This window comes from Adiantum capillus-veneris, chromosome 19 (genome assembly GCF_014529385.1).
Source record: "Adiantum capillus-veneris isolate H3 chromosome 19, ASM1452938v2, whole genome shotgun sequence".
Classification (NCBI taxonomy): Eukaryota; Viridiplantae; Streptophyta; class Polypodiopsida; order Polypodiales; family Pteridaceae; genus Adiantum; species Adiantum capillus-veneris.
The window spans coordinates 152534835-152561034 of NC_140949.1; the positions used below are offsets into that span (position 1 = coordinate 152534835).

Consider the following 26200-nt stretch of genomic DNA (forward strand, 5'->3'; position numbering starts at 1 on the left):
TAAATTTAAGAAGGCGAGCTGGATTGTCTGCAACCTTTCTCTGTGCCCCTATTCTAGGCGGTCATCGCCCTCTCTGTCAGATCTGCTCATCTCTCTCGATCACGCTATTGCGACCGCAGTGAAGCGTTTTGGAGTCGACTTCGATTTGCGCAAACGCGAGGGTTTGTGGTGCCGTCGATCTCTCCGCATTGTAGGGATTTACATAATCCAGATTCCAGAAGCTCGCTTCTTCTTTCAGATTTCGAAGGGTCGTGTGTTACCAATAGAGGCCTCGACAGCGGCCAGCTATGAGTATCTTTGGAGCCATTACCTCTGGGTTGTCCAGTCTTGGAAATGTTATGCACAAATCTGTAAATGGGTAACCTTCACTATCTCGGCTGCTCTGTATTTTTGGCTCGTGGATAAAAGGTTCATGTGTCGCTTTTGTGTAGGTTGCTCGGTTACGAGGGCCTAGAAGTAATCAACCCTGATGGCGGTGAAGATGACGCCCAGGAAGAGGCAAAAAAGGGCAGATGGAAACAGGAGGTGCGCCTCTCTGCTTATTGTTTTTATCTTCTTCTGTTTAGGTCTTGCCCTATGGAAGAAGCAGCATAATGTGGATCTTCATGGCGAACGCATCATTAAGGCTTTCGTATGCAATGCCATTTTCAATCAAAGGCAGTATTTTGTCTGGGCTGATGCCTGCTGTGGCCAAGAGGATAATTTCACTTATCATCTCAATATCATTTGCATGCAAAAGTTGTTCACACCATCCCAGCTTTTCTGCTAGTAGGATGAGCAGGAATTTGGTTCAAACTTTGCCTGGAGGTAGTAGCTGTGACAAGAAACTGTTTTGTACACGCACTGGTCGGATTAGTCCCTTAGCTACCACGCTAGCTGTACAAGCAGTGGCTTGGTTTGGACATTGTTTTGCATGCACAAACACATGAGCATGCATCAATCTGTATGCTTAAAGAAACATTGTGTCTCAATTTTCTTGGTTCTCTTTGTATGTTGGCTGGTGATCATTGTATTTGACCGCTTACTATTGTATTTGATAGATGAGTTGAGCAAGGTTTTTTATCATTAATTGGCTATAGGTATATCAGGCCTTAACCCTAGGGCTTGTGAACATAAATCACTATGTGGCTGCAACTTATCTGTTGGGAAATGTAAATGCTTCGAAACCAAACAATAAGCACGACATATTGTCAATTGATATAAAATAGAAAGAACTATTCTTATATGAAAGGACTGTTTTTGAGTGGATATCATTGGTATCTAACAAGACAGAGAATACACACTTTTATGTCATATGTAGATCTCGAGTCTTTTTTTCCTGATTTTCTGAAAACAAAGATGATTATAATGCAACTTATACATATTATTTTCAGCATGAGATTAACAGCATCTTATGGACTATAAATATGCATTCATTTGTTTATTTGTGGCTTTTTACTAATTTTGAAAAATTACGTTTTGGTATTCAATGTGGTATTAAAATTTTCTGTGTCATTTGAGCTTATTAATCGACTTTGTTAATACTAGATCTGGTAAACAACATAGTTAACCAAGGTACCAAGTCACTTTTTTGTTTTAGCCAATGATTATTTGAATCATAGGCCTGTGACATAACTTCTTTAATGTCTCATGTATTTGGGTTTAACATGTCTGGGTTTGAATTTGATTCTTTAGTAATGTAATCTTATTGTTATGAGAGGAGTAGTAACATAATCCCCCATCACAATCAATATCTATTCGATTGATGAAGCTCATGCAACATTCTAATGCTTTGTACCTCTTTGTCGAGTGGTATATTTTCAGACTTCCAAATGGGCTAATTAATATGAAGAATTGATCTTTTCCATAGGACTATCCAATTTTGACCATCTTCAAATATGTGCACAAATTAGTGAAGATTGGGATGCATGTGGTGATTGGATACCCCAGACATATTGGTGTGGTTAGGTGCCTGCTGGGTCAGCAGCAGCCAGCACAGGCCTATATATAGGCCTCTGGGGGGAGCACCTTGAGATATAGCATTCAGCCCAGCAGGGCGCCCTTGTGGCCAGCCCTTTGCCATGTGCAAACCAGTTTTGCTAGCGTTTTCAGCCGGACCAGTCTAGCTTTTTTGGCATGTGAGAGGCAGCATGCGAGTGTAGGCAGCAGATCCTTGTTTGCGTTTCCTCCTCATGATACCCTCGTGTGCTCGATCTCAGGCTTAGGCAGAGTCTCCAGTCTCGATTCTCCACAATAGTGCGGGCCGAGGAGAGCAGAGACAGTCAACCATCTAGAGGGCAGCCGTCCAGTGGCCAGCTTTGGGAGTTGTAAGGTGCAGCGGAAGTGAATGTTGATCTTGCTCAAGATGAGTGCTCCGAACTGTGCTCAAGGGTTCCTTTTACTATGGAAGGGAGAGCCTTCCGTTCCTTTAGTGAGAGAGTGCAATGATCACAAACAAAGTGAATGCTATTGTGAATGACGGTGCTGAGATTGGGAGAGAGAGAGAGAGAAAGAAGAAAACGACACTAGACGGTTCTCAAACCCTCTTCCAAGGGTCCCCCTCTATGGCGAGAGAGGTCTATGCTATAGATTGTACAAATCTGGTACAATGGTCTAAATGAAATGGACTTGCTGACGATGTCGACGACGACAAGGACGGGATGAAATCTGAAAACGCTAGGGCTGAAAAGCTGAAATCTGCTAACTATTGACTTCCTGCTGATATCCGACACTATGTCGGCGACGATGCGCTGAAAACGCAGATGCTGAAATCTGCAGATAGCGGGCTGAATCTGAAAATGCTGGCTGACTCGACGGTACGGCGAGGATCTGTTGCGGGTAGGTGAGATCTGCGAGGCTAAGGGCTGAATCTGCGGTGTCTAAGTGCTGAAAATTGAAAACGCTGAAGTGCTAGGGCTGATCTGACGCTAGGAATCTACAAACGCTAGGCTGGATTCGCAATCTGAAAACGCCAGGCTGATCTGTAGCAAAAACAATAGGCTTGATCTGTAGCCAAAAACGATATTTGCTTTTGTAGGTTGGAAACGTTGGGGCCTCCTGCCGGTCTTGCTGAGAAGGTGCACTGCAAGTTGTCGGAACTTCTTCTGCCTCTTCTGCCAAAAGTGCTAGCGCTAGGTTCTTCTTATAGAGCCTTAGCAATTTGCCCTACTCACTTTTCCAACAAAAGTCACTTATTAATAAATAAGTGAAAAATGTGTAAATTGGGAAAAAGGGTTCTTTTTAGTGTAAACTGCTCATGATGGGTACTGATTGTCATGCTGTGTGCAACCAGAGGATATGCAACTACTCTTACTTTGGTCACTTGTACGAGCAGATGGTCACCAACATGGAGAGCCTTTCCCATCTCTCTCTCTCTCTCTCTCTCTCTCTCTCTCTCTCTCTCTCTCTCAGATGTCCTTGGTCACTTGTACGAGCAGATGGTTACCAACATGGAGAGCCTTTCCCAGATCTCTCTCTGTCTCTTTCTCTTTCTCTCATTCTTAGATGTCCTGTCTCTTTCTACCTCAGTGATCTCTCTTCTCTAAGGTGTGCCTTGTTCATGTCTATGGCATTGCAAGTGTCCTTAACCAATGGTAGATGGTGGTACCATGCTTGGACACATCATTTGAGTAGATATATGACAATAGAATTTGTCTCTTTTGACTATCCATGTGTTTGCTGATGAAACGAAGATGAGAACTCTACTTTAGCTTAGTGTCCATGTTCTCAAACAATGCTGTCCAGAAAAGACTTGTCATGCGTAGATCCCTGTAACTGACAATTGACTGAGGCATCCCGTGATACTTAAGATATTGCTCATAAATATCTTAATTGGGAAGTATTCCCATGGAGATCATTAGTACCGAGCCTAGGTTTATAAATGCATGTGAAGCACCTCTTATAAGTGAGTTCATTAACTTACTAATAAGTGATATTTTAGCCAACCAATTAAATCGCGGGTTCTTTTATTGGTGTTACTCGATCTAGAGGTCACTTCTCAAGCATAAGTTAGTACCCTAAGTACAAGTATCGAGTACCCATCAGCCCAGGCGTTTTTGGCCAGGAGTACCTCTCCAGCACGCTTATCGTTTTTCGCATCAGCATCGGCCAGACCATCAGTGTTTTGGTCCGAGCATCAGATCAAAATCCCCCACATCATAAGCACAAGCGTCTTCAGTTTTCAGCCCAATACAGCAGATCAGCCAGCGTTTTCAAATTTCAGCCCATCTACATTGTCATCATGAACACCCTCGACATCATCATTAGCAAATCAGCCCATAGCCTCGTCAGTATATGCAGATCCCATAAGTTCCACCAGTTTTTTTGCATTTCAGCCCTTATCCTCTCAGATTCAAGCATCAATAGCAAGATCCTATCAACATCTCAACATCTAGGACCATTGTATCTGCATTTGTGCAAGTAATCTAAAGCAAGTACTTGCTTTGGCAACAGAGCAAGGGGACCCTTCAGTGTGGTTGGGACCTGACATGTGGTGTCATCTCTCTCTCTCTCTCTGCCTCTCTCTATCGTTGTGTTCAGCTCTCTCGAGTGAAGTAAAGTAACCTTGTGTTTGTGCGGAGTATAGATCCGAGTTAATCCTTAAACCCTTCTGGTGCACCTGACATTAACAGACTCAAAGGCGAATAGTACCATCTAAGGTCTTCTCACGAACGTAATGATATTGTATCTCTGTATGAAAAGAGAGGGGGATTTCGTTAGAGGATGCGTGGAGGGACTAGTCAACGTGAGTTCATGGCTCCGCCATCACATGTACTCTCTCTCTCTCTCTCTCTCTCTCTCTCTCTCTCTCTCTCTTTGCACTAAAAGTGGGCTTTGACCCTTTGTATTTACATAAAGTCGATCATAGGTCTACAATCAAGAAATATAGGAAAAACTTCAAAGATATATAATGAGATTATATGGGGTAAAATCCCAAATCAAACCATAGGAAACATCTATGGATAAAGATACTCTCATCAGATGGTGAAGTGTAGCTATTTGGATTGTAATCAAGTCTATACAAAACTGCCCAGAGCTTTGTCTACCTTAGGCGATGTAGCGAAAGCCACAGAGACCAATGTTGTGTACCTGACTGATATAAAGTGTCACGTGACACATCCAATCCTATGTGTCCGTGGACAAGCTACAACACGACAAGGGTCTAGTCAGTCTAGATTAGAAGTGATCTGGCAATTTTTGTGAGTCTATTCGTAGACCGTGCATGCTGAGTCACTTAGTGTAGATGCATATACATATCCTCTGGTTGCACACAACATGATCATAAGCATTCCCATCAGAATCCATTAGAATCCTTCAGGGAAATTTTCCAGTGCATTTATCCTTTTTTCCCTATTTTTGTCATTTTTCATTTATTATTTTTAAGCGACTTTTGTTGGAAAGTAGGTAGGGCAAATTGAGTAAGATTGTATATAATCAAACCTAGCGCTAGCTTCCTGGCAGAAGAGGCAGCAGGAGCACCATTGCTCAACAGGCAACTTCTCAACAGAACGCCAAGCCCTAGCGTTTTTGCTCCACAGCAACCACCTAGCGTTTTTGGACCAGATCAGCTAGCGTTTTTGCTTTTGCAAATCCTTGGCGACAGAAGACTCAACAAGAGACCTAGCGTTTTGCAGTTGCAGGCCATCCGACGACAACAGAGCCATTTTCAGCCCTAGCGTTTTTGATTTGCAGATCAGCCCCAGCGTTTTGCAGATTCACCGCGACGGAACATCAAGAAACCTCAGCATTTTCAGTTTTCAGCCCTTAGACACCGCAGATCAAGTCCCGAACCTCGCAGATCTTACCTTCCCGCAGCAGTTCCTCGCCGCACGGTCAGTTTTCGTAAGGTTTACAGTTTCAGCCCGGAAAATGCAGATTTCAGCATCTGCGTTTTCAGCGCGTCGTCGTCGACATCGTCATCGACATAGAGTCAGCATTCAGTAGATAAACATTTGCAGAATTCAGCCCTTAGAGTTCTCAGATTTCAGCCCGTCTCGTCGTCCTCAACGTCGTCGACATCGTCGGCAAGTCCAAGCATTGTAGAGATTTGTGCAATCATAAGTAGACCGCTCTCGCCATAGAGAGTGGGGCCTTCAGAGGAGGGTTTTACGTCTCTGGTGTCGTATTCTCTTTTCTCTCTATCTCTCAGTCTCATACACTTGCACGCACAATGTCCATTCACTCTGTTTGTGATCATAGCATCTCTCATTAAGAACGGAAGGCTCTCCCTGTTATAAGAACTAAAAGGAACCTTGAGCACAGTTCGGAGCACTTATCTTGAGCAAAGCGCAAACATTCATTCCGTTGTACCTTACATTGGTATCAGAGCTTTGACAGTGTTCTGTATCACTCAAGGAGAGAACCACAAGAACCACTTTTTTTTTTTTTCCTTGTTGAGGTCGCACCAACCCAAGTCCGCTTCGGCGTGTGGATTCCTAATCGTGTTTTTGAAGAGTGACAGAAATCCCAGGAAAAAAGGGCTTGTCCAGCCTCCCCCTGTGCCTCTTTTCACTCATTGAGAGCGGACCGTGCACTTAGCGGCCGGCCAATCGACGTGAGGTGGGAAAAAACAACCTTGGTCTGAGCGCAAGGCCACCAAGGGGTGCGCCCGCTGAAAAGAGCAGAACTCGGGTGAAGAGAAGATCCTTCTATAACACAGATTGCAAGCAAAAGAAGAACCTCAAGACCCTAAAGAACCCAAAAACCCAAGTTCCTCGTGAACTTAAGAACCCAAGACCACAAGAACCCACGACTTCATAATGGTCATCACTCGAAGCGGAATGGATACTTCGCTTCGAGGTGATGAGGATGAGAGAGGCGAAGAAGAATTTTCCCTACCAGGAGGTTTTTCGGACCCTCCCTCTTCCCCATCTACGTCAAGGATTGCACTAAACTCCTATGGAGGCTTTTGACAAGATGGTGATGGACACGAAGTTAGAACACGAAGCAAGACACGCAGAAAGAAAAGCAGAAATGGATCGCAGACACGCAGAAAGAAAAGCAGAAAGAGAAGCAGAAAGAAAGGCAGACATAGAGCGTGAGCATGAGCAAGCGCGACACATGCAAGAGTTGTTGCGACTCTTTTCTCAAGTGCAGACATAGATGCAAGAGATTCGGGAAAAGGAGACTCTCTCAGTCTCTTCTTCTCCAAAGCATGACACACATGTGTTAGGTGCAGCGGAATGAATGTTGTTTTTTCTCAAGATTAGTGATCTTTATTGCTCAAGGTTCCTTTTAGTTCTTTAGGGAAAGAGAGAGCTTTCCGTCTTGTAGAGTGCTGTGGTCATGAACAAAGTGAGTGGATTGTGCGTGCAAGTGAATGAGACTGAGAGAAGGAGAGAGAAGAGATACGACACCGAGAGGTTGTAAAACCCTCCTCCGAAGGCCCCACTCTCGTCGGCGAGAGTGGTCTATGTCTTGATTGCACAAAGGTGTACAATGCGTATGCAATGGACTACGCAACTTGGTCTATGCCCATGACGACGACGGTGACGACGACGACGACGACGATGACGACGATGGCTGAAATCTGAGATCTTCTAATTGCTGAATTTCGGGACTGTTTCAGTGGCTGAAAATGACTGTTTTGGCTGCGTTTTCTTGGCTGAAAAATGAGGTTTCTTAGGGCTGAAAACTGATGGTCTTTACGGGCTGAATCTGCTACACTTTAGGTGAATATTGCCGGTCTTAATTTGCTGCTGAAATCCAAAAACGCCAGGGGCTGAAGTTGGTCCTTCTGTCGTCGGGGTTCTGCAAATGCAAAAACGCTAGGCTGATTTGCTGTGTCGTGATGACGCCGGGGCTGATCTGTTGTGCACAAATCGCCAAGGCTGATCTGATGCAAAAACGCTAGGTCTTCTGTGGAGAAAACGCCAGAGGAGTCGCGGGGGTTGGTCTTGCTGAGAAGTTGTGTGTTGAGCAAGGTGCTCCTGCTGCCTCTTCTGCCATTTAGTGCTAACTTGGGTTTGCTTATATATTAACTTAGCAAAATTGCCCTACTGACTACCCAACAAAAGTCACTTAATAAATAAGTGAAAAATGTCAAAAATAGGAAAAATGGGATGAAGTCACTTGAAAAATCCCTAACTGATGCTAATGGATTTTGATGGTCATGCTGTGTGCAACCGGAGGATATGCATCTATGCTAAGTGACTGGGCATGCACGGTCTACGAATAGACTTACAAAAGTGCCAGATCATTGCTAATCTAGACTTGACTTGGCTGACTGAACCTTGTTGTGGTATAGCTTGTCCACGGACACATAGGGTTGGGATGTGTCACGTGACATCCCCTCCTTTTCAAAGTGAGGTACTGGTACCGAACTGTATGGCGTCAAGGGAGATCGCCAACAGTACCGGAATCCTGGAAGGGACTCTTCGTCGGCCCACTCTGATGTGTGGGTCGTGCGGTACTTGAACTTCATAAAGGTCTGCAACGCTTGCTTCTTTGGGCCGCGCCGAAAGCGACTCAAAGTCTTCTGAATCTCCTTTCTTGCTTCAACTTCGTCTAGAGTCCTGCTTCTTTCGTCTTCAAGAATCTCCATGGCTGAAAATTCATGAAACCAACTCCAACACAAAACCATGAACATACCCATTCCATGTAAAGTGAAGGAAAAAAATATTGTCTTCTCTAAAGACTGTGTATGCAATGTAGATGAACATAGAGACGGAGTGACAACCCGTTCATCAAACACATGCAAACAATGCGATCGAATCTTTTCTGTTTGATCGAAATCAATCAACTGTGGCAAATCCCAATGGAAATGCCCATGCTTGGTGCTCAAACTATCATGGGATCTTTTGGAAACTGTGTCATGCCAAGGAAGAGACATGGAATGTGACTTCTTGACATACAAACTTTTCAGCTTTTCATGAACAATCCGCATACATTCGTGCTCATCCATGAGAGAAACGTGCTCAACATACAATATGTCATGCCTAGGAAAAGGGATCACATAACGATGCTGACTAAAATACAGGAAACCTTCACGAATGGAACACTCGAACAATGCGTGCCTATCAATCATGCGAACACACAATACTTCCTGTGAGAGTTCTTTGGACCAAGGCTCGAGAGCCAAGATCTGTTCTTCCTGACGGGGTTCTTCTTGAGTGGATTCTTTCTGAGGGGGTTCTGTTGACCTAGGCTCGAGAGCCAAGATCGATCCTTCGTGAGTGCTCATATCTGCAACGAGGTTAGCTTCGCTAGAAAAAGCATCCACTAACACATCATCCTTTTGAACAATCACATCATCTTCATGCAATTCATCATGCTTATCCTTGTCATCCAAATCATCATGCAAGTCATTGTCAATCAAATCATCATCATGCTTCACACAATCATGCAAATCCTGTGTGTCATGCTTGGGAGAAGAAGAGATTGAGAGAGTCTCCTTTTCCCGATCTTGTTGCATCTATGCCTGTATTCGAGAAAAGAGTCGCAACATCTCTTGCCTTATTGCTTTGTTCTCGCGATCAAACTTGGCTTGCATTTCTTTGTTCTCGCGATCAAATTCTGCTTCTCTTGCTTTGGCTTCCAAACGTGCTTGCTCGCTCTCACGCGCTATGGCTGCCATTCTTTCTTGGTACTGGCGCTCTATGGCTGCCATGTCTTCTTCGTAGGCTTTTCTTTCTGCTTCTCTTTCTTGGTCTAACTCCTCCATAGGAGTTGATGCAATCTTTGAGATGGGGAAGGGTCGCAAAAACCTCCTGGTGGGGAAAATTCTTCTTCGCCTCACTCATGCTCATCACCTCCAAGCGAAGTATCCATTCCGCTTCGAGTGATGACCATTCTAAAGTCGTGGGTTCTTGTGGTCTGGGTTCTTAAGTTCTTGAGGAACTTGGGTTCTTAAGGTCCTTGATTCGTGAGAATCCAGGGTTCTTGAGGTCTTCTTTCGCTTGCAATCTGTGTTTGAGAAGGATCTTCTCTTCACCCGAGTTCTACCCTTTTCTGTGGGCGCACCCCTTGGCGGCCTTGCGCTCACACCAAGGTTGCTTTTTCCCACCTCACGTCGATTGGCCGGCCGCTAAGTGCACGGTCCGCTCTCAATGAGTGAAAAGAGACACAAGGGAAGGCTGGACAAGCCCTTCTTTCTTGGGATTCTTGTCACTCTTCAACAAAACACGATTAGGAATCGCCACGCCCACGTAAACTTGGGTTCGTGCGATCGCAACAAGCAAAAAAAATTCTTGTGGTTCTTGTGGTTCTTCCCTTGAGCAATGCAGAACACTTCCAAAGCTCTGATACCAATGTTAGGTGCAGCGGAATGAATGTTGTTTTTTCTCAAGATTAGTGATCTTTATTGCTCAAGGTTCCTTTTAGTTCTTTAGGGAAAGAGAGAGCTTTCCGTCTTGTAGAGTGCTGTGGTCACGAACAAAGTGAGTGGATTGTGCGTGCAAGTGAATGAGCCTGAGAGAAGGAGAGAGAAGAGATACGACACCGAGAGGTTGTAAAACCCTCCTCCGAAGGCCCCACTCTCGTCGGCGAGAGTGGTCTATGTTTTGATTGCACAAAGGTGTACAATGCGTATGCAATGGACTACGCAGCTTGGTCTATGCCCATGACGACGACGGTGACGACGACGACGACGACGACGACGACGATGGCTGAAATCTGAGATCTTCTAATCGCTGAATTTCGGGACTGTTTCGGTGGCTGAAAATGACTGTTTTGGCTGCGTTTTCTTGGCTGAAAAATGAGGTTTCTTAGGGCTGAAAACTGATGGTCTTTACGGGCTGAATCTGCTACACTTTAGGTGAATATTGCCGGTCTTAATTTGCTGCTGAAATCCAAAAACGCCAGGGGCTGAAGTTGGTCCTTCTGTCGTCGGGGTTCTGCAAATGCAAAAACGTTAGGCTGATTTGCTGTGTCGTGATGACGCCGGGGCTGATCTGTTGTGCACAAATCCCCAAGGCTGATCTGATGCAAAAACGCTAGGTCTTCTGTGGAGAAAACGCCAGAGGAGTCGCGGGGTTTGGTCTTGCTGAGAAGTTGCGTGTTGAGCAAGGTGCTCCTGCTGCCTCTTCTGCCATTTAGTGCTAACTTGGGTTTACTTATATATTAACTTAGCAAAATTGCTCTACTGACTACCCAACAAAAGTCACTTAATAAATAAGTGAAAAATGTCAAAAATAGGGAAAATGGGATGAAGTCACTTGAAAAATCCCCTAACTGATGCTAATGGATTTTGATGGGAATTTTGATGGTCATGCTGTGTGCAACCGGAGGATATGCATCTATGCTAAGTGACTGGGCATGCACGGTCTACGAATAGACTCACAAAAGTGCCAGATCACTTCTAATCTAGACTTGACTTGGCTGACTGAACCTTGCTGTGGTATAGCTTGTCCACAGACACATAGGGTTGGGATGTGTCACGTGACAACATGATTTGCATGATGCTAAGCATGATGATTTGAATGACAATGATAAGCATGATGATTTGGATGACACTGACAAGCATGATCAAGATGTGATTTCTCACAGGAATGATGATTTGCATAAAGAGGACGTGATTGTTCACAAGGATGATGTGTTAGTTGATGCTTTTTCTAGCGAAGCTAACCTCGTTGCAGATTCGATCAATCACGAAGAACCGATCTTGGCTCTCGAGCCTAGGTCCCAAGAACCCCCTCAGGAAGAATCGATCTTGGCTCTCGAGCCTAGGTCCAAAGAACCCTCACAGGAAGTATTATGTGTTCGCATGATTGATACGCACGCATTATTCAAGTGTTCCATTCGTTATCGTTTCTTGTATTTTAGACAGCGTCTTTATGTGATCCCTTTTCCTAGGCATGACATATTGTACGTTGAGCACGTTTCGCTCATGAATGAGCATGAATGTATGCGGATTGTTCATGAAAAGCTGAAAAGTATGCATTCAAGGAAGTCACATTCCATGTCTCTTCCTTGGCATGACACATTTGTAGAAAGAGCACATGAAAGTATGAGCACCAAGCATGGGCATTTCCGTTGTGAATTGCCACAGTTGATTGAATTAGATCAGAAAGAAAAGATTCGTTCTCATTGTTTGCATGTGTTTGATGAACGGTTTGTCACTCCGTCTCTATGTTCATCTACATTGCATACACAGTCTTTAGAGAAGACAATATTTTTTTCATTCACTTTACATGGAATGGGTATGTTCATGGTTTTGTGTTGGAAATGGTTTGAGGAATTTTCAGCCATGGAGATTCTTGAAGAAGAAAGAAGCATGACACTTGACAAAGTTGAAGCATCGAAGGAGCCACAGACGACTTTGTGTCGCTTTCGGCGCGGCCCAAAGAAGCAAGCGTTGCAGACCTTTATGAAGTTCAAGTACCGTACGACCCACACATTAGAGTGGGTCGGCGAAGAGTCTCTTCTAGGATTCCGGATGCTATTGGCAATCTCCCTCGACGCCATACAGTTCGGTACCAGTACCTCACTTTGAAAAGGAAGGGATGTCACGTGACACATCCAACCCTATGTGTCTGTTGACAAGCTACAGCACGACAAGGGTTCAGTCAGTCCAGTCAGTCTAGATTAGAAGTGATCTGGCACTTGTGAGTCTATTCGTAGACCGTGCATGCCCAGTCACTTAGTGTAGATGGCATATCTTCTGGTTGCACACATCATGATCATAAGCATTCCCATCAGAATCCATCAGAATCCTTCAGGAGAATTTTCCAGTGCATTTAGCCTTTTTTCTCTATTTTTGACATTTTTCACTTATTATTTTTAAGTGACTTTTGTTGGAAAGTAGGTAGGGCAAATTGAGTAAGTTTGTATATAAGCAAACCTAGCGCTAGCACTTCCTGGCAGAAGAGGCAACAGGAGCACCATTGCTCAACATGCAACTTCTCAGCAAAACCCCAAGCCCTAACGTTTTTGGACCAGATCAGCTGACGTTTTTGCTTTTGCAGATCCCTGGCGACAGAAGACTCAACAAGAGACCTAGCGTTTTGCAGTTGCAGGCCATTCGGCGACAGCAGAGCCATTTTCAGCCCTAGCGTTTTTGATTTCCAGATCAGCCCCAACGTTTTGCAGATTCACCGCGAAGGAACATGTCACGAGGACGTGGCAACTGCTAACCTTAGTTGTTGGTTTCTTTCCAATGATTTTTGTTTAATTTTTGAGACCCTCTTTTTGAAGTTGCAAATGGTCGGACATTGTATGGTCAATGTGAATGGTAGTTTCACCCGCAGACGGAAAGTTGGTCGGCACTGAAACTCGTAAAGTAAGAGGATGTGTAGGCTCAGAGCAAGATCATATAGGTCCCCGCGTTGCACTTAGCAAGTTGGTGGATACTAGGAAGTGAACTCAATAAAGGCATAAAGTCAAGGTGAAACTACCAACAGAAAGTATCCGATAGTTGGGCCACATTGCACTTTTGGATGCGGTCCCAATGAGGATAGATGGTCTGAAGACCAGTGGAGCCCAACAGAAGTATCTCCTAAAATTTAGGGAACTGCTATTTTGGGCCGTGAAATGTGTTCGCGTCATTACCTCCAGTATGACAAGGGGAACATTTTAGTACTCTGCTGCAAAGTCAACTGATGCACCAGTTGAGAGATTTTTAAGCGGGAAGCTGAATGCAGGAAATTGCATGCATGAGTGTCAAGTGGCACTTTTTGGTCAATTTACCAAGTTTGGGAGAACAGAACTCGTAACTGACTTTTTGGAGCAGTTTTGGAGGCCGATAACTGTGATTTTCAGCTATTTCTCTCCATTTTTGAGCTTCCCATGACTTAACCTAGGACATAGGAGTTGATTTTCAGCATTGGAAGGCATCATATGCGTGTTTAGAGGGCTGTTTTGCTACGTTTTCAGCGATATGCAGGTTTTGGCAGCCATGGAAACCTTCCCCTTTTTGCATCTATTTGTTCACAGATGCATTACAGGTCAAGGGCAGTAGAGGAGGCGCTCGATTTATGATGGGGGGATACTTCATTGAGAGCCTGTCACAGGTTAAGAGCTATGGAGTGCTTGCTTTCCTCTCTATGTACAGTGTGGTGCTAGGAGTGATGACCTGCACACTACACACTGCTCTCTCTCCCCCCTACATGCAGTTATGTGATGCCCCACAAGAGGGCTCTTCATTTGACTGATGTACAACTGTGTGGTTGCATGCTTTTGGGTTGAGGCAAGAGTCTCCTTGAGCAAGAACAGGGGTAGCTACCTGCTACTCCAAAGCAGGCACCGGTGAGGGTCATAACCTCACCGTATAGGTGCGAATTCAGCGTTGTGTATGCGCTGTAAATTGACTGTTTTTCAGCCGTCCGGAGCCAGAACCATTGGGAATAGTGCCCCACTGGCGAAGGACAGTTAGGGGACTGTTTGGGGCTGAAAACAGGGCAAAAACCAGTAAATACAGCGAGCTGAATTTACTGTTTTGGGCTGGAATCATAGGGTATATGCTAGTGGAAGTGAGTTCTAGCTGGGGAATTGGTTTCGCGCAAGTTTTGGGGCTGTTATGTTGTCGAAATTTGGCCAAATCAAGTACTATATAGCGGGATATAGGTAAAGGATTCCTAGGACTCTACTTTGTAATTTACCCTCTCAAAGAATAAAGAAATACCGAAAGGGGCGCCAATTTTGGGGCCTACAGGTTGTCGGCGTCTACTCGGGGCATTTTAGCTTCTGAGCCGTGTGTGTGTGTTGCAGGTTTCCTTTGCACGTTCTCTGTGTGTGTGTCTAAAGTAAAGTAAAGAATTTCGGGTGAAAGCCAACGCCTACCGCCCTACGGGCCGGTTTCATAACATCAAGAAACCTCAGCCTTTTCAGTTTTCAGCCCTTAGACACCACAAATCAAGGCCCGAACCTCGGAGATCTCACCTTCCCGCAGCAGTTCCTCGCCGCACGATCAGTTTCTACAAGGTTTACAGTTTCAGCCTGGAAAACGCAGATTTCAGCATCTGTGTTTTCAGCGCGTTGTCGTCGCATCGTCGCCATCGACATCGTCATCGACATAGAGTCAGCATTCAGCAGATAAAGATTTGCAGATTTCAGCCTGTCTCGTCGTCGTCCTCATCGTCGTCGACATCGTCGGCAAGTCCAAGCATTGTAGAGATTTGTGCAATCATAAGTAGACCGCTCTCTCCATAGAGAGTGGGGCCTTCGGAGGAGGGTTTTACGTCTCTGGTGTCGTATTCTCTTTTCTCTCTATCTCTCAGTCTCATACACTTGCACGCACAATGTCCATTCACTTTGTTTGTGATCATAGCATCTCTCATTAAGAACGGAAGGCTCTCCCTGTTATAAGAACTAAAAGGAACCTTGAGCACAGTTCGGAGCACTCGTCTTGAGCAAAGCGCAAACATTCATTCTGCTGCACCTAACATAAAGCATCCGCTGTAAACACTTCTTGTAGTAGCTCACCAAAGCCAAGTGATTGTGAGACCCCTAGGCCGTGCCTCCAAAAAAGGATTCAAATCTGCGCACAACCATACTATAAGAGAGGCAGGGGAGACCCATTCACCGTCCACCTCAAAAGTAAAGGGGAAGTACCAAGACGTACATCTGTAACAGACTTGGACACTCCAAGTCGAGAATCTACCGCGACACCACAATAAATCATTCAAAACTGTTCACAGTTCATAATTGATTCAACATTGGCCCGACGGAGTTCCGTGCCTAGAGATATTGGCTCCAAAGACTGACGGCCCTTTCGGTATTTCTTTTTTGTATTAATCTGCAACTCAAAGTACAATGTGAGTGGGAGGCTCTCACTCTCAAACTTTGCGTCTAGATGCTCTGAGAAGTGGGAAGCCTATCCACTTATTTGAAGGTTACAAGGGATGCCCAAAAGCAGAGCCCCAAAAGCTGTCCCAAAAGCTGGCCATAAAAAGCATACAAGAAATAAATCAAGTTCTCTCACAAGCTAGCTAAATAAAATTAAAGCAAGCTTGCGTAGCTTTTTCCACAGCCTTGCGTAGCCAAAACAGGTCCAAAAGCTGCCATAAACATTCTGTACGATCAGTCTGAAAATCCGCCGCAAATCACGGGGGTCCGTATGTCATAAATTGGTGACGTGGTTGCCCATGTGTACACATACACCCTTTGGCATGGCATACCCGCGAAGGAACTGCCCTGAAATGTTGCAGTTGCTGACTACAGCCCCGCAAATGTCGGAGAGTTTGACACGTGGCATTTCCATGCAGTTGCTGACGTGGCAGCCCGCAAATCGCGGCGTATTTTACGTAAAGCTGGGCGTTGATTTAGGCATTGCTTTGCTACGCAATTGCAAGAGAGAGAGAGCCAGCTTTTGCTTTATTTAGGGGCTCATGAGAGCTTGAGAGAGAAAACCCCTTTTTGCTTTATTTTTCAAGCTTTTGATTTTCAGCTTTTGGGACAGCTTTTGAAGCTTTTGGGGCTTTGCTTTTGGCATCCCTTGCAATCTCTTTAAATATGTTGGTAGGCTACTCACAACTCAGAGCATCTGGACGCAGAGTCTAAGTGTGAGCGCTTGCCCGCACTCTTGTACTTTGAACACAGATTAATACAAAAAGAAATACCGAAAGGGGCGCTAGTCTTTGGGGCCAATATCTCTAGTTACGGAACTCCGCCGGGCCAATGTCGAATAAATTGTTAACTGTGAATTGTTTTGAAGTGGTTATTCTTGACTTGGAGTGTCCAAGTCTGTTACAGTGGTATCAGAGCATGACCGATTTCTCTTCTATGGGAAATCCGATCCCAATTTTTTTTCCGCGGCACCTATGGCTTCAGGCAAAGATCAGTCGACTCCCTCTGCATCCGGAGATGCGGGAAGGGATCACAACGAAGATTTAGGCAAGGAGTATTGCCTGCGTCGGCCTATTTGGCGGAGCGTCGAGAGATGGAACGTCAACGATTGATTGGCGATGCAACAAAGATGATGCTTAATTTTGCCAAGGACCCCTAAGTGGCAAAATATATGAGCAAGACCTCTTTGGAGGAAGTGCATACGCAGTGGCAGAAAACCACAGAGCCACCCCAAAAACCCGCTCTCAAGAAACCTCCTACTCCCAAGAAGTATACAGAGAAAGAATTAGAAGAGGTGGTTGATGCATGAATTGCTCAGCTTTTTGACGTGCAAAGCAAAGCTAAAAAGCACGGCAAAAAGCAGAAGAAAGGCACGGACTTCCCGAGTTATTTGGGTCGTCAGTCTACCTTCGAAAAGGCAAGAAAGCAAAAGAAGCGTGTTAGATTTGAAGGAGTACCCAGTTCTTCTTCTTCTTCTTCTTCTTCTTCTTCTTCTTCTGGTAGTTCTTCTAGCTCATCTGACTCGAGTGAAGAAGACCAAAAAGCGAAGCAAAAAGCAACGCTTCGGAAAAGGCAAGAAAAAGGCAAAGAAGTCTAAATCTCACCTCGTGAGTGACAGTTCTACAAAGGACTTGTTTACAGACAGTTCAGACTCTAATGACAGTGACTTTTATGCAAAGAAGACGAATGTTTATAAAAGCCAATCAATATGACTTTCTGGAAGATAAAAGCAAGAAAGTCCGAGAGTTGAAGGAAGGTGGACAGTCAATTAAATTTGACACGTTTTCTGGTTATAGAGATGCTTCGAAGGCTTTGTCTTTTGTACTGCAGTTTGAGATCGCTTTCGCGGGAGGGCGTCACTCAGAGCACTTTAAGATTCGGAGAGTTGCCTCTTACTTTAAGGGGGAATCTTCGAACTTGGTGGTCCATGCTTCTATTGAACAAGACAGCGCCAGTTAAATGGCTGAAATTTAAAAAGCTTTTCATTTCTTCTTGGCTGACTCGAGAGTATAAACGTGATATACGAACTGCTTGGAACCATCTTCGGACGGCCAAGAAGGATACAGTGGACACTTATTGTGAGAGATTCTGGAGCTCTTTTCTACCCGCCTCTTCATTTAAGATGATCTCGTTCGAGGAACAGATTGAGCGGTTTACCTTGGGTCTGCTTAGAACAAAAGTCAGCTTCCATTCAGGAGTTGATGAGTCATGTGAAACGTGGTTTTGCCATTCAGTCTGACAGTCTGACCTACCCCTGAGATCATGACGCAAAGAGCCGAACAAACTTCAAAAAATGAAAGTAGAAAAGAAAGAGCAACCTAGAAGAGAAAGAAAAGGATGCATGACCCAAGCTTACTCCTCAAGAGAGGGCTCTCTACATAAAGGAGGGGAAGTGCTTTGAATGTGGGGAAACTGGGCATATCTCCTCGAAGTGCCCTAAAAAGGCACCGAATGAACAGGGTGAAGAAAGGCCAGAAAGTTCTAAAGTAGCTGAGGGACGTGGCAGAAAAGGTAGATAAAAAGCAGAACTGGTATCATATTGCGTGGGGCTTGAACCGAATCAAATGAATGAAAGTACAAACTTTGTCGTGCAAAGGGATAGATCAGGAAGCTCTTTTGAAGGAGCCAAGGCAAACTTCTTGAATTGGTGGCTCGATTTGGCCAATCTGAGGCCACAGGCGGAGGTAGTTCGAGTGGCACCCGGACAGGATGTTGCCATTACACCGAGCATTGGCAAACGTCGTTTGCAATGATAGGGATGTTTAGGGCATGTGGAGTTTTATGTAATTGCCTTGGAAGGTTGTGACGTTCTACTCGAAATCTCTTGCTACCACAAAAACACCGCCATGGTTGACTACCCGGCCGAGAATGCGACTTTGATAAATGAAGGGCTCAGAGATTGTACTTGATGAACTTCGTTTTTTACTCACTTTTTTTTGGGAGAGAACTGAACTACGGATGAAGGCCGAATGTGTTTTGACTTGAACAAAAGAACGCCAAGATTTTCTCCACTCTCATGCCGATTGCTTCTCAGAGGGCCTGCCAAGCGAGTTACCACCTGCTCGTTCTGAAGATCATACTATTGATCTGATACCTAGAAGCACACCACCGAACCGACCACCTTACCGTGTGAGCCGAGCACAAAACGCAGAGATTATGAACCAAGTGAAAGACCTCTTGGAAAAGGGTCTTGTCCAGCCTAGTACTTCACCGTATTGCTCTCCAGTGTTGTTGGTTTTGAAGAAAGACGGATCTTGGAGAACGTGCATCGATTATAGAGCTCTCAACAAAATCACCATCAAGAACAAATTTCCGATTCCTAGGATCGATGATATACTTGACAGATTATATGGATCGTCGTGCTTTAGTAGGATTGATTTGAAGAGTGGGTATCATCATATTCGAATCGCTTCGGTAAACGTCTACAAGACGGCCTTTCGGACGACTTTTGGGTTATTTGAGTTTTTGGTGATGCCTTTTGGCTTAACCAATGCTCTTGCGACATTTAAGTGGATGATGGACATGATTCTTCAAGAGTACAGGCTATTTGTTGGCACTTTCTTTGACGATATCATTGTTTTCTCCAAGAATGAGGCAGAACATAGAGATCATCTACTTCAAGTCTTTCAGGCATTACAAGATCACAAGTTAGTGATTAATGCGAAGAAAAGTGAATTTTTCCTACCAGAGATACACTTTTTGGGACACATTGTGTCAGCAAGGCAGGAGTGCAAATGGATCCGGCCAAGATAGAGACTATCCGTGATTGGCCCGATTTGAAGAATGTGCATGAAGTTAGAAGCTTCTTGGGATTGTGTTCGTACTACAGACGGTTCATCAGAAAGTTTGCAGAGGTTGCTTCCCCTTTGCATGTTTTGACACAGAAAGGAGTCCCTTTCTCGTGGGGACCCACAGAGGTGACTGCCTTTTAGACTTTGAAAGAGAAATTGACTACGGGACCAGTTTTGACTTTGTCGGACTTGCAGAAGTCATTTGAAGTATATTGTGATGCTTGTGGTCGTAGTTTGGGTGCGGTCTTAATGCAAGAAGGCCATGTCATTGCTTACGAGAGCCGATTGTTCTCAAGGTTGGAAAGACAACTCAGATTTATGAGAAAGAGCTTTTGGCGGTTATCCATACTCTTACTCAGTGGCGACACTACCTACTCGGAGCGGATTTTACCGTCTTTACAGACCACCAGAATTTACGCTACTTCTTGTCACAGAAGCAGCTATCGGAAAAGCAGATGCGGTGGGCGAACATCTTGTCACAATTTCACTTTCAGATTGTCCATGTTCAGGGACAGAAGAATCTGGTGGCAGATGCTTTGTCTCGGAAGTCGTTGGTTTTGGCTATTTCCGCGATACATCATAGGAGCTTCGAGGATATGGTCGACCAGTATGGCACAAATCCAGATTTTGCAGACGTTTTCACACGGATACGGGATGGAGAGACAATAGCAGGATATTCCATTCGAGACGGCTACTTGATGAGGAAAGCCTTGTTGTGCGTTACACAGCCGTTGAGGGAAAAGGTTATGACTGAATGCCATTGTCCGCCTTTTACCATGAAAGGGGTAGAGAGATACTTCTTGTGGCCGAGACTTAAGAAGGATGTGGACGAGTTTGTGCGCAGTTGCTTGGTATGCCAGAAGGTCAAGTTTGACAGGCATAAAGCACAGGGATTGTTACAGCCTTTGCCCATATCCACCTGCCCATGGGAAAGTGTTGCAATGGATTTCATTTTTGATCTCCCGCGAACGCAGAGTTGTCACGATGGTATCTGGACTGTCATTGACAGATTTAGCAAGCAAGCTCATTTCATTCCAGTGAAGAAAACAGTTAAGCCAGATCACTTAGCGAGACTGTTTGTGGCCCAGATTTTTAGATTACATGGCATGCCTGAGACGATTGTCTCCGACAGGGACCCCGAATTCACGAGTTTGTTTTGGAAGGCAATTTGGGAGAACATTGGCACGCGGTTACAGTACTCGTCATCTTTCCATCCACAGACTGACAGGCAATCTGAGATTGCCAATTCAATGGTTTTAGATTTATTGAAGTCTTATATTTCGGATTAGAAGACTCGATGGGAAAAGTATCTACCTTTGGTGGAATTTGCCTACAATAACACGATACACTCTTTGACGGGGAAGGTGCCAATTGAGATTGTTAAAGGTGCTTCGAAGGTTCCACCCTTCCTAAGCACGAAAGATGAGATTTTTGAAGCTGATGAGTATAAGCGCGACTGAGAAACGGCTTTTGCCAAGGTCCGCGAGGCTTTGCAGAAATCTCAAGAACGACAGAAAAAGGTAGCGGATCGCCATCGTCGTGATTTGAAATTGAAGGAGGATGATTGGGTGCTCTTACGTTTTGAGAAGGCACGCCTGAGAAAGAAAAAGGGAAAGGAGAGGCTTTTTCCAAAGCTTAGTATGAGATACTACAGACCTTTCCAGATCTCCGAAAAGATCAATGATGTCTCCTTCCGACTGAAACTGCCTGACACTTGGAGGATTCACAATGCATTTCATGTGAGTCTCTTGAAACCTTTTAAAGGTGATGTGCCTGAAGATGGGGAGCTTGATGAGCAACCAGAAGTGGAGGAAAACAAGGAGATCCTTGTTCCTGAACAGATTTTGGCACCTAAGGACACAAAGAATAAGGGTAAAGTAAGAAGGCGGTTCTTGGTTAAGTTCCAGAACTATCCTGCATTAGATGCGAAGTGGATGGAGGAGGAGGAACTAGCAGATACTCCTCAGATTGTGAAACTTTACCTCGAAGCTTTTGGTTTAGCAGAGTCTATTCCAAATGGAACCCAGAATTCAGCTTGGCCAGAGATCTGGTGCAGTGGGTTTGCACAAGAGGAGAGTTACTCCGCTCCTTTGTCAACAGATGCCTCAAATTTTTGAAGACTAGAGTCACTAGCCTTGCATAGCCAAAACAGGTCCAAAAGCTGCCGTAGACATTCCATGTGATCAGCCTGAAAATCCGCCCCGCCCCAAATCATGGGGGTCCGTACATGCTACGTCAGCACAGCGCTGCACTTTCCGGGTCTGCAGTGCCACGTCAGCAGTTCAGTAGGGTCCCTAATTTGGCCAGCCAGGGGAGGATATCTGTGTGTGTACAAGGCACGCCACGTCACTGGGTTGTGACAACATCTCTTTGACCAAACCAGCTTTCCCAAGGCCTCACTAAACTGGCGCTCAAAGAAATATGCAAACTGTCTATTGTCCATAAAGTAGTTGATCTCAACTGTCGTTTGGTGTCATAAAGAACTTTCCTCGTCCAAAAGGAGTCCTCATGTAGAACTTGTACTCTGAATTTGATCATGGGAGCTCTCTCTAGGCCAAGGAAAACGAGACATGTTTCGTGACAATTGCACAAAAAACATGTCGACACATAGTGGCCCACTCCACAAAGAAACATCTAGAGATCTCGATGGGCCAACGACAAAGAATTGTGTGGGCAAGATCTCAGATAATGGGACATCTACTTCTGATGCAAAACCTGCTGAGTAGTTAAACTCCTCAACAAACTGACTCTCATGCGCCTCGACAATGCTTACTTTATGAGGTACTTGTGACTAAATCTCCAAGAGATCCAAAGTCTAATGAATTGGCCTATCCAGGGGCAACTCAGGCTGGGTCCTAGTGGCCTTTCCACTTCGAGATGCGTCATGGGAGTCAAGTAGCATCTCTACTCTTGAGGTCTTGAAGATGTTGCTCCACCCATCACCAATAAGAGGGACTCCATGAGTCTCCCATGATACCTTCGTTGCCTCTGCATTTGATACCTTCGTTGCCTCTGCATTTCTATACTCCGCTTCTTCCTATCAAGCAAGGTTGTGCCAATTGTTTATATTTCTTGCCAAAATCTACTATTGCAAATTTATGTTTAATAGTCAATTCCACAAAAAGAAACTACCACCTTTTTCATTAGCTAATTGAAGTTTGAGGTGTGTTTTGCGTATAGCAGGTTTCCCCAGGATTCCCACATATCCGTTGTAGGTAATGGCAATACCAGCTCCACTATTCAATATGGCTAGAGATTTCACTCCTACATACTCGGCAAGTAGACGCATGTTACATTCTTCCCCTTCATAGTTTTCTCCTACCTTGCTCCTTGGAACAGGTTGCATCCCTTTCCCTAGAGAGACGTCTTTGACCGTCTGAAGATATATTCAATGTGACTGAGTTTTGTATTTAGAGCAAGTACTATGTTTTTCTCTAACCCACATCATTGTTGGTTCCTTTTGATACTTGTTCAAAAATGTCAGAGTAGTATTTCACACATTGCAAAACTGTCAAATTTGAGAGCCGAGCCTTTCCTTTGTGGATATACGGAACAAAAAAGCAATTTGTGTCAACCTTTCACATCGACTCCATCAAATATAGTTTGGACACTTTCTTTTTTTTAAAAACTGGAAAGATCTCTAACCTGTTCATGTAATTTTTAACTTCAATATTGGGATGACACCCAATTGTCATATGCCTGCAATAATATTACACGTGCTTACCTCAAGTCTATCTGCATTTTTTTTGAAGAAAATTGAGAAACCGTACTAGCAATTGGTATTTTACGATTTCATGTGTTGTTTTCTTGTTTAAAATGAATCATGCAAAGCTTTTTCTCTTGTCAGTTGTAAAAGACCAGCATTGAATGTCGATGCTCACATGGTTTGCTGAAGGCTTTTTGTTGGATTGTGCAGGAGCGAGAGGGTTACTGGAAAATGATGCACAAGTATATAGGTTCCGATGTGACGTCCATGGTCACACTTCCTGTTATCATATTTGAACCAATGACCATGCTTCAAAGAATGGCTGAGGTATCAGATTTTCTGTTCACTCAAAAAACACACTGTGATTAAAAAATGAGTGTGATAAGAAGGATAGGGTGAATCATGGTGAACGCAGATTTTGGAATATGGGAATCTTCTTGATTTGGCAGATCAGTGTGAGGATCCTTATTTGAAGATGGTATATGCAAGTAAGCGAGATTGCTGCATTACTCTGTAGTGTTGCATTGATATTATTTAGTTGCACATTCTCTGAAGGAATGGGTGCATTAGCTTGTAGTGTTCATTGTTAACATTTAGTTTATATTTTTCAAAGAGAGAGATTGATGTATGAATGTTTTGTCAGCAACCTGGGCGGTTTCAATTTACTTCCCATATCAACGGACCTGGAAACCGTTCAATCCGATCCTGGGAGAGACTTTTGAAGTGGCGAATCATTTAGGAATAAACTTTATTAGTGAACAGGTAAAATCTGAGCAACTGCTGCATACATTACATTTAAGGGTTTGTATGTCTTGCACTGAAGGACGAGTCACTTATAATGGACTGCAGGTAAGTCATCACCCTCCTATGAGTTGTGGTCATGCAGAGAATGAGCATTTTACATACGATGTGACATCAAAACTGAGGACCAGATTTCTTGGGAACTCTGTGGATGTTTATCCTGTTGGAAGGTGCTCCTCTATTATTTATATAAATGCTCATATTTGACTTGGGTGGAAAGAAGAAAAATTGCCAGAATTGTCTGAGCATTGGGTCCTAATTGTGGTATTGTGGCACACGTCAGAACAAGGGTCACCTTGAAAAGGACCGGTGAGGTTCTAGACCTGGTTCCTCCTCCCACAAAGGTGAACAATCTTATTTTTGGACGAACATGGTTGGATTCTCCTGGTGAAATGGTCATGTCAAATTTAACGACTGGAGATAAGGTGGTGTTGTATTTTCAACCTTGTGGCTGGTTTGGGTAAGATACACATCCCACCTATATGTCCCTTAATAATTAGGGTCTGTCTATGAGATGAACCTATAAGTGTTATATGCCCAATTGGGTCATATAGTATTTTCATTGCAGATTTAATGTGACATGTCTTTTCTCAAAGCCTCTTATCTTTTTCTGGTTTCATTTGCCTCGAGCATTTAAAAGAACCATGGACATCCACCCCCTCTTGTCATTCTTAATTTTTACTGACTGTTCCAAAGTGGACGTCTTAAAACTGTATCCCAAATTTAGAGTTGTGCTTTTGGTGAAACAATTATTCAGCGTGACAATTTTGGGTTAACAGAGCTGGCCGGTATGAAGTGGATGGATATGTGTATAACAAGGATGAGGAGCCAAAGATTCTCATGACCGGTAAATGGAATAGCTTTATGAGTTATCAACCCTGCGACATGGAAGGGGAACCACTACCTGGCACAGAGTTGAAAGAGGTATGATTATTGGCTTGAGCAAAGCAAATGTGACCCTCAGGTTTCTGTCGAATATGGTTAATGTTTTTCCTCAATGGGGTCAGGTGTGGAAGGTTGCAGAGACACCTGCAAATGACAAGTTTCAATACACTCACTTTGCACACAAGCTTAACGGCTTTGAGACTGCACCAAAGGAGCTACTTCCATCAGATTCTCGTCTTCGACCTGATAGATGTGCTCTAGAAATGGGGGACTTCAACAAGGCAGGAGTTGAGAAGACGCGGTGAGTGCCTGCGATTGTTGTACATCAAAGGGGTTTACTCATCTTGTGTTTTACTAATCTGGTTTTTACTCTGCTGCCAGAATGGAAGAAAGACAACGAGCTGAAAAGAGACTGAGGGAGTCTTCAAATCAAGAGTTTGTCCCTAAATGGTTTAGGCTTACTGGAGATGTCACTTCAACACCCTGGGGTGACATGGAGATTTATGAATACAATGGCAAGTACACGGAGCACAGAGCCCAAATAGATGCTTCTTCAAGCGAACCGAATATTGATGTGAAGAGTCTAGAATTCAACCCATGGCAATTCAAAGAGTCCGAAGCATAGAGTTCTCACAATTTGTATATTGTCTCAGTTCGCCGGCAAAACATGGGCTTGTGTATTCCACACTATTTTTTATGGGCAGGAAAGTTTTCCTGCACTTTTTGTAGTTTTAGCAGAAAATATAATCTGAGCCACATTATCCTGCTTTCCACAAGGCAATGTATAGACTCTCTCTCTCTCTCTCTCTCTCTCTCTCTCTCTTCTTCATTTAACAGTGGGGCTTGAAAGCTTTGCCTGTGACATGTTCCTTGTGGTGCTCGATTGTCACTCTTGCTTGTGCTTTCTCAATTTGAAGTCTGTGTCGTGAAGTGCAGTCCAACCATCAAATGGGGGCAATACCTTGAAATGGTGTCAAAGCTAGAAAGTCCGGGGACTTTATTTTTATTTTAGCTTATCTCCAGCCTCTTTTGCATTAGGCGTACAATGAGAAAAGAGTACCTTGGGGAGCCCTCAAAACTAAAAGCTGCACAAATAGTCTGTTTGTCTGAGACCAATCAGAGCAATCTATAGATTTTGCACTGGCCTTTTCTTTATTCAAGCTGATGTGCTAGTAAGGCAGAGGGTTTTAGTTTGAAAGACATTACTTTAAGATAGAATTCAATTACAAATTCCCATTGCTACATAAAGAGGTGAAGTCTATAATTAAAGTGAGCGAGAGCCGCCGCAAATTCCAAACTGGGTCCAGTGTTACAAGAC

At 44.2% G+C, this 26200-nt stretch overlaps 1 protein-coding gene across 2 annotated transcripts; it reads left to right on the forward strand.

The window, feature by feature from the left end:
• Nucleotides 1-25658, forward strand: LOC147435093 (oxysterol-binding protein-related protein 3B-like). 2 transcript variants are annotated; one of them, XM_086491444.1, is made up of 11 exons: nt 4-161; nt 239-358; nt 432-525; nt 23407-23523; nt 23612-23684; nt 23840-23958; nt 24046-24167; nt 24281-24457; nt 24777-24921; nt 25005-25183; nt 25264-25658. In XM_086491444.1, exons 2-11 carry the CDS (start codon nt 288-290, stop codon nt 25505-25507), a joined length of 1341 nt encoding a protein of 446 aa, XP_086347570.1. In that variant the 5' UTR covers nt 4-161; nt 239-287; the 3' UTR covers nt 25508-25658. The 2 variants fall into 2 exon arrangements, with proteins under 2 accessions (XP_086347569.1, XP_086347570.1); XM_086491443.1 differs by having other exon boundaries at nt 1-358.
• Nucleotides 25659-26200: the final 542 nt, after the last annotated feature.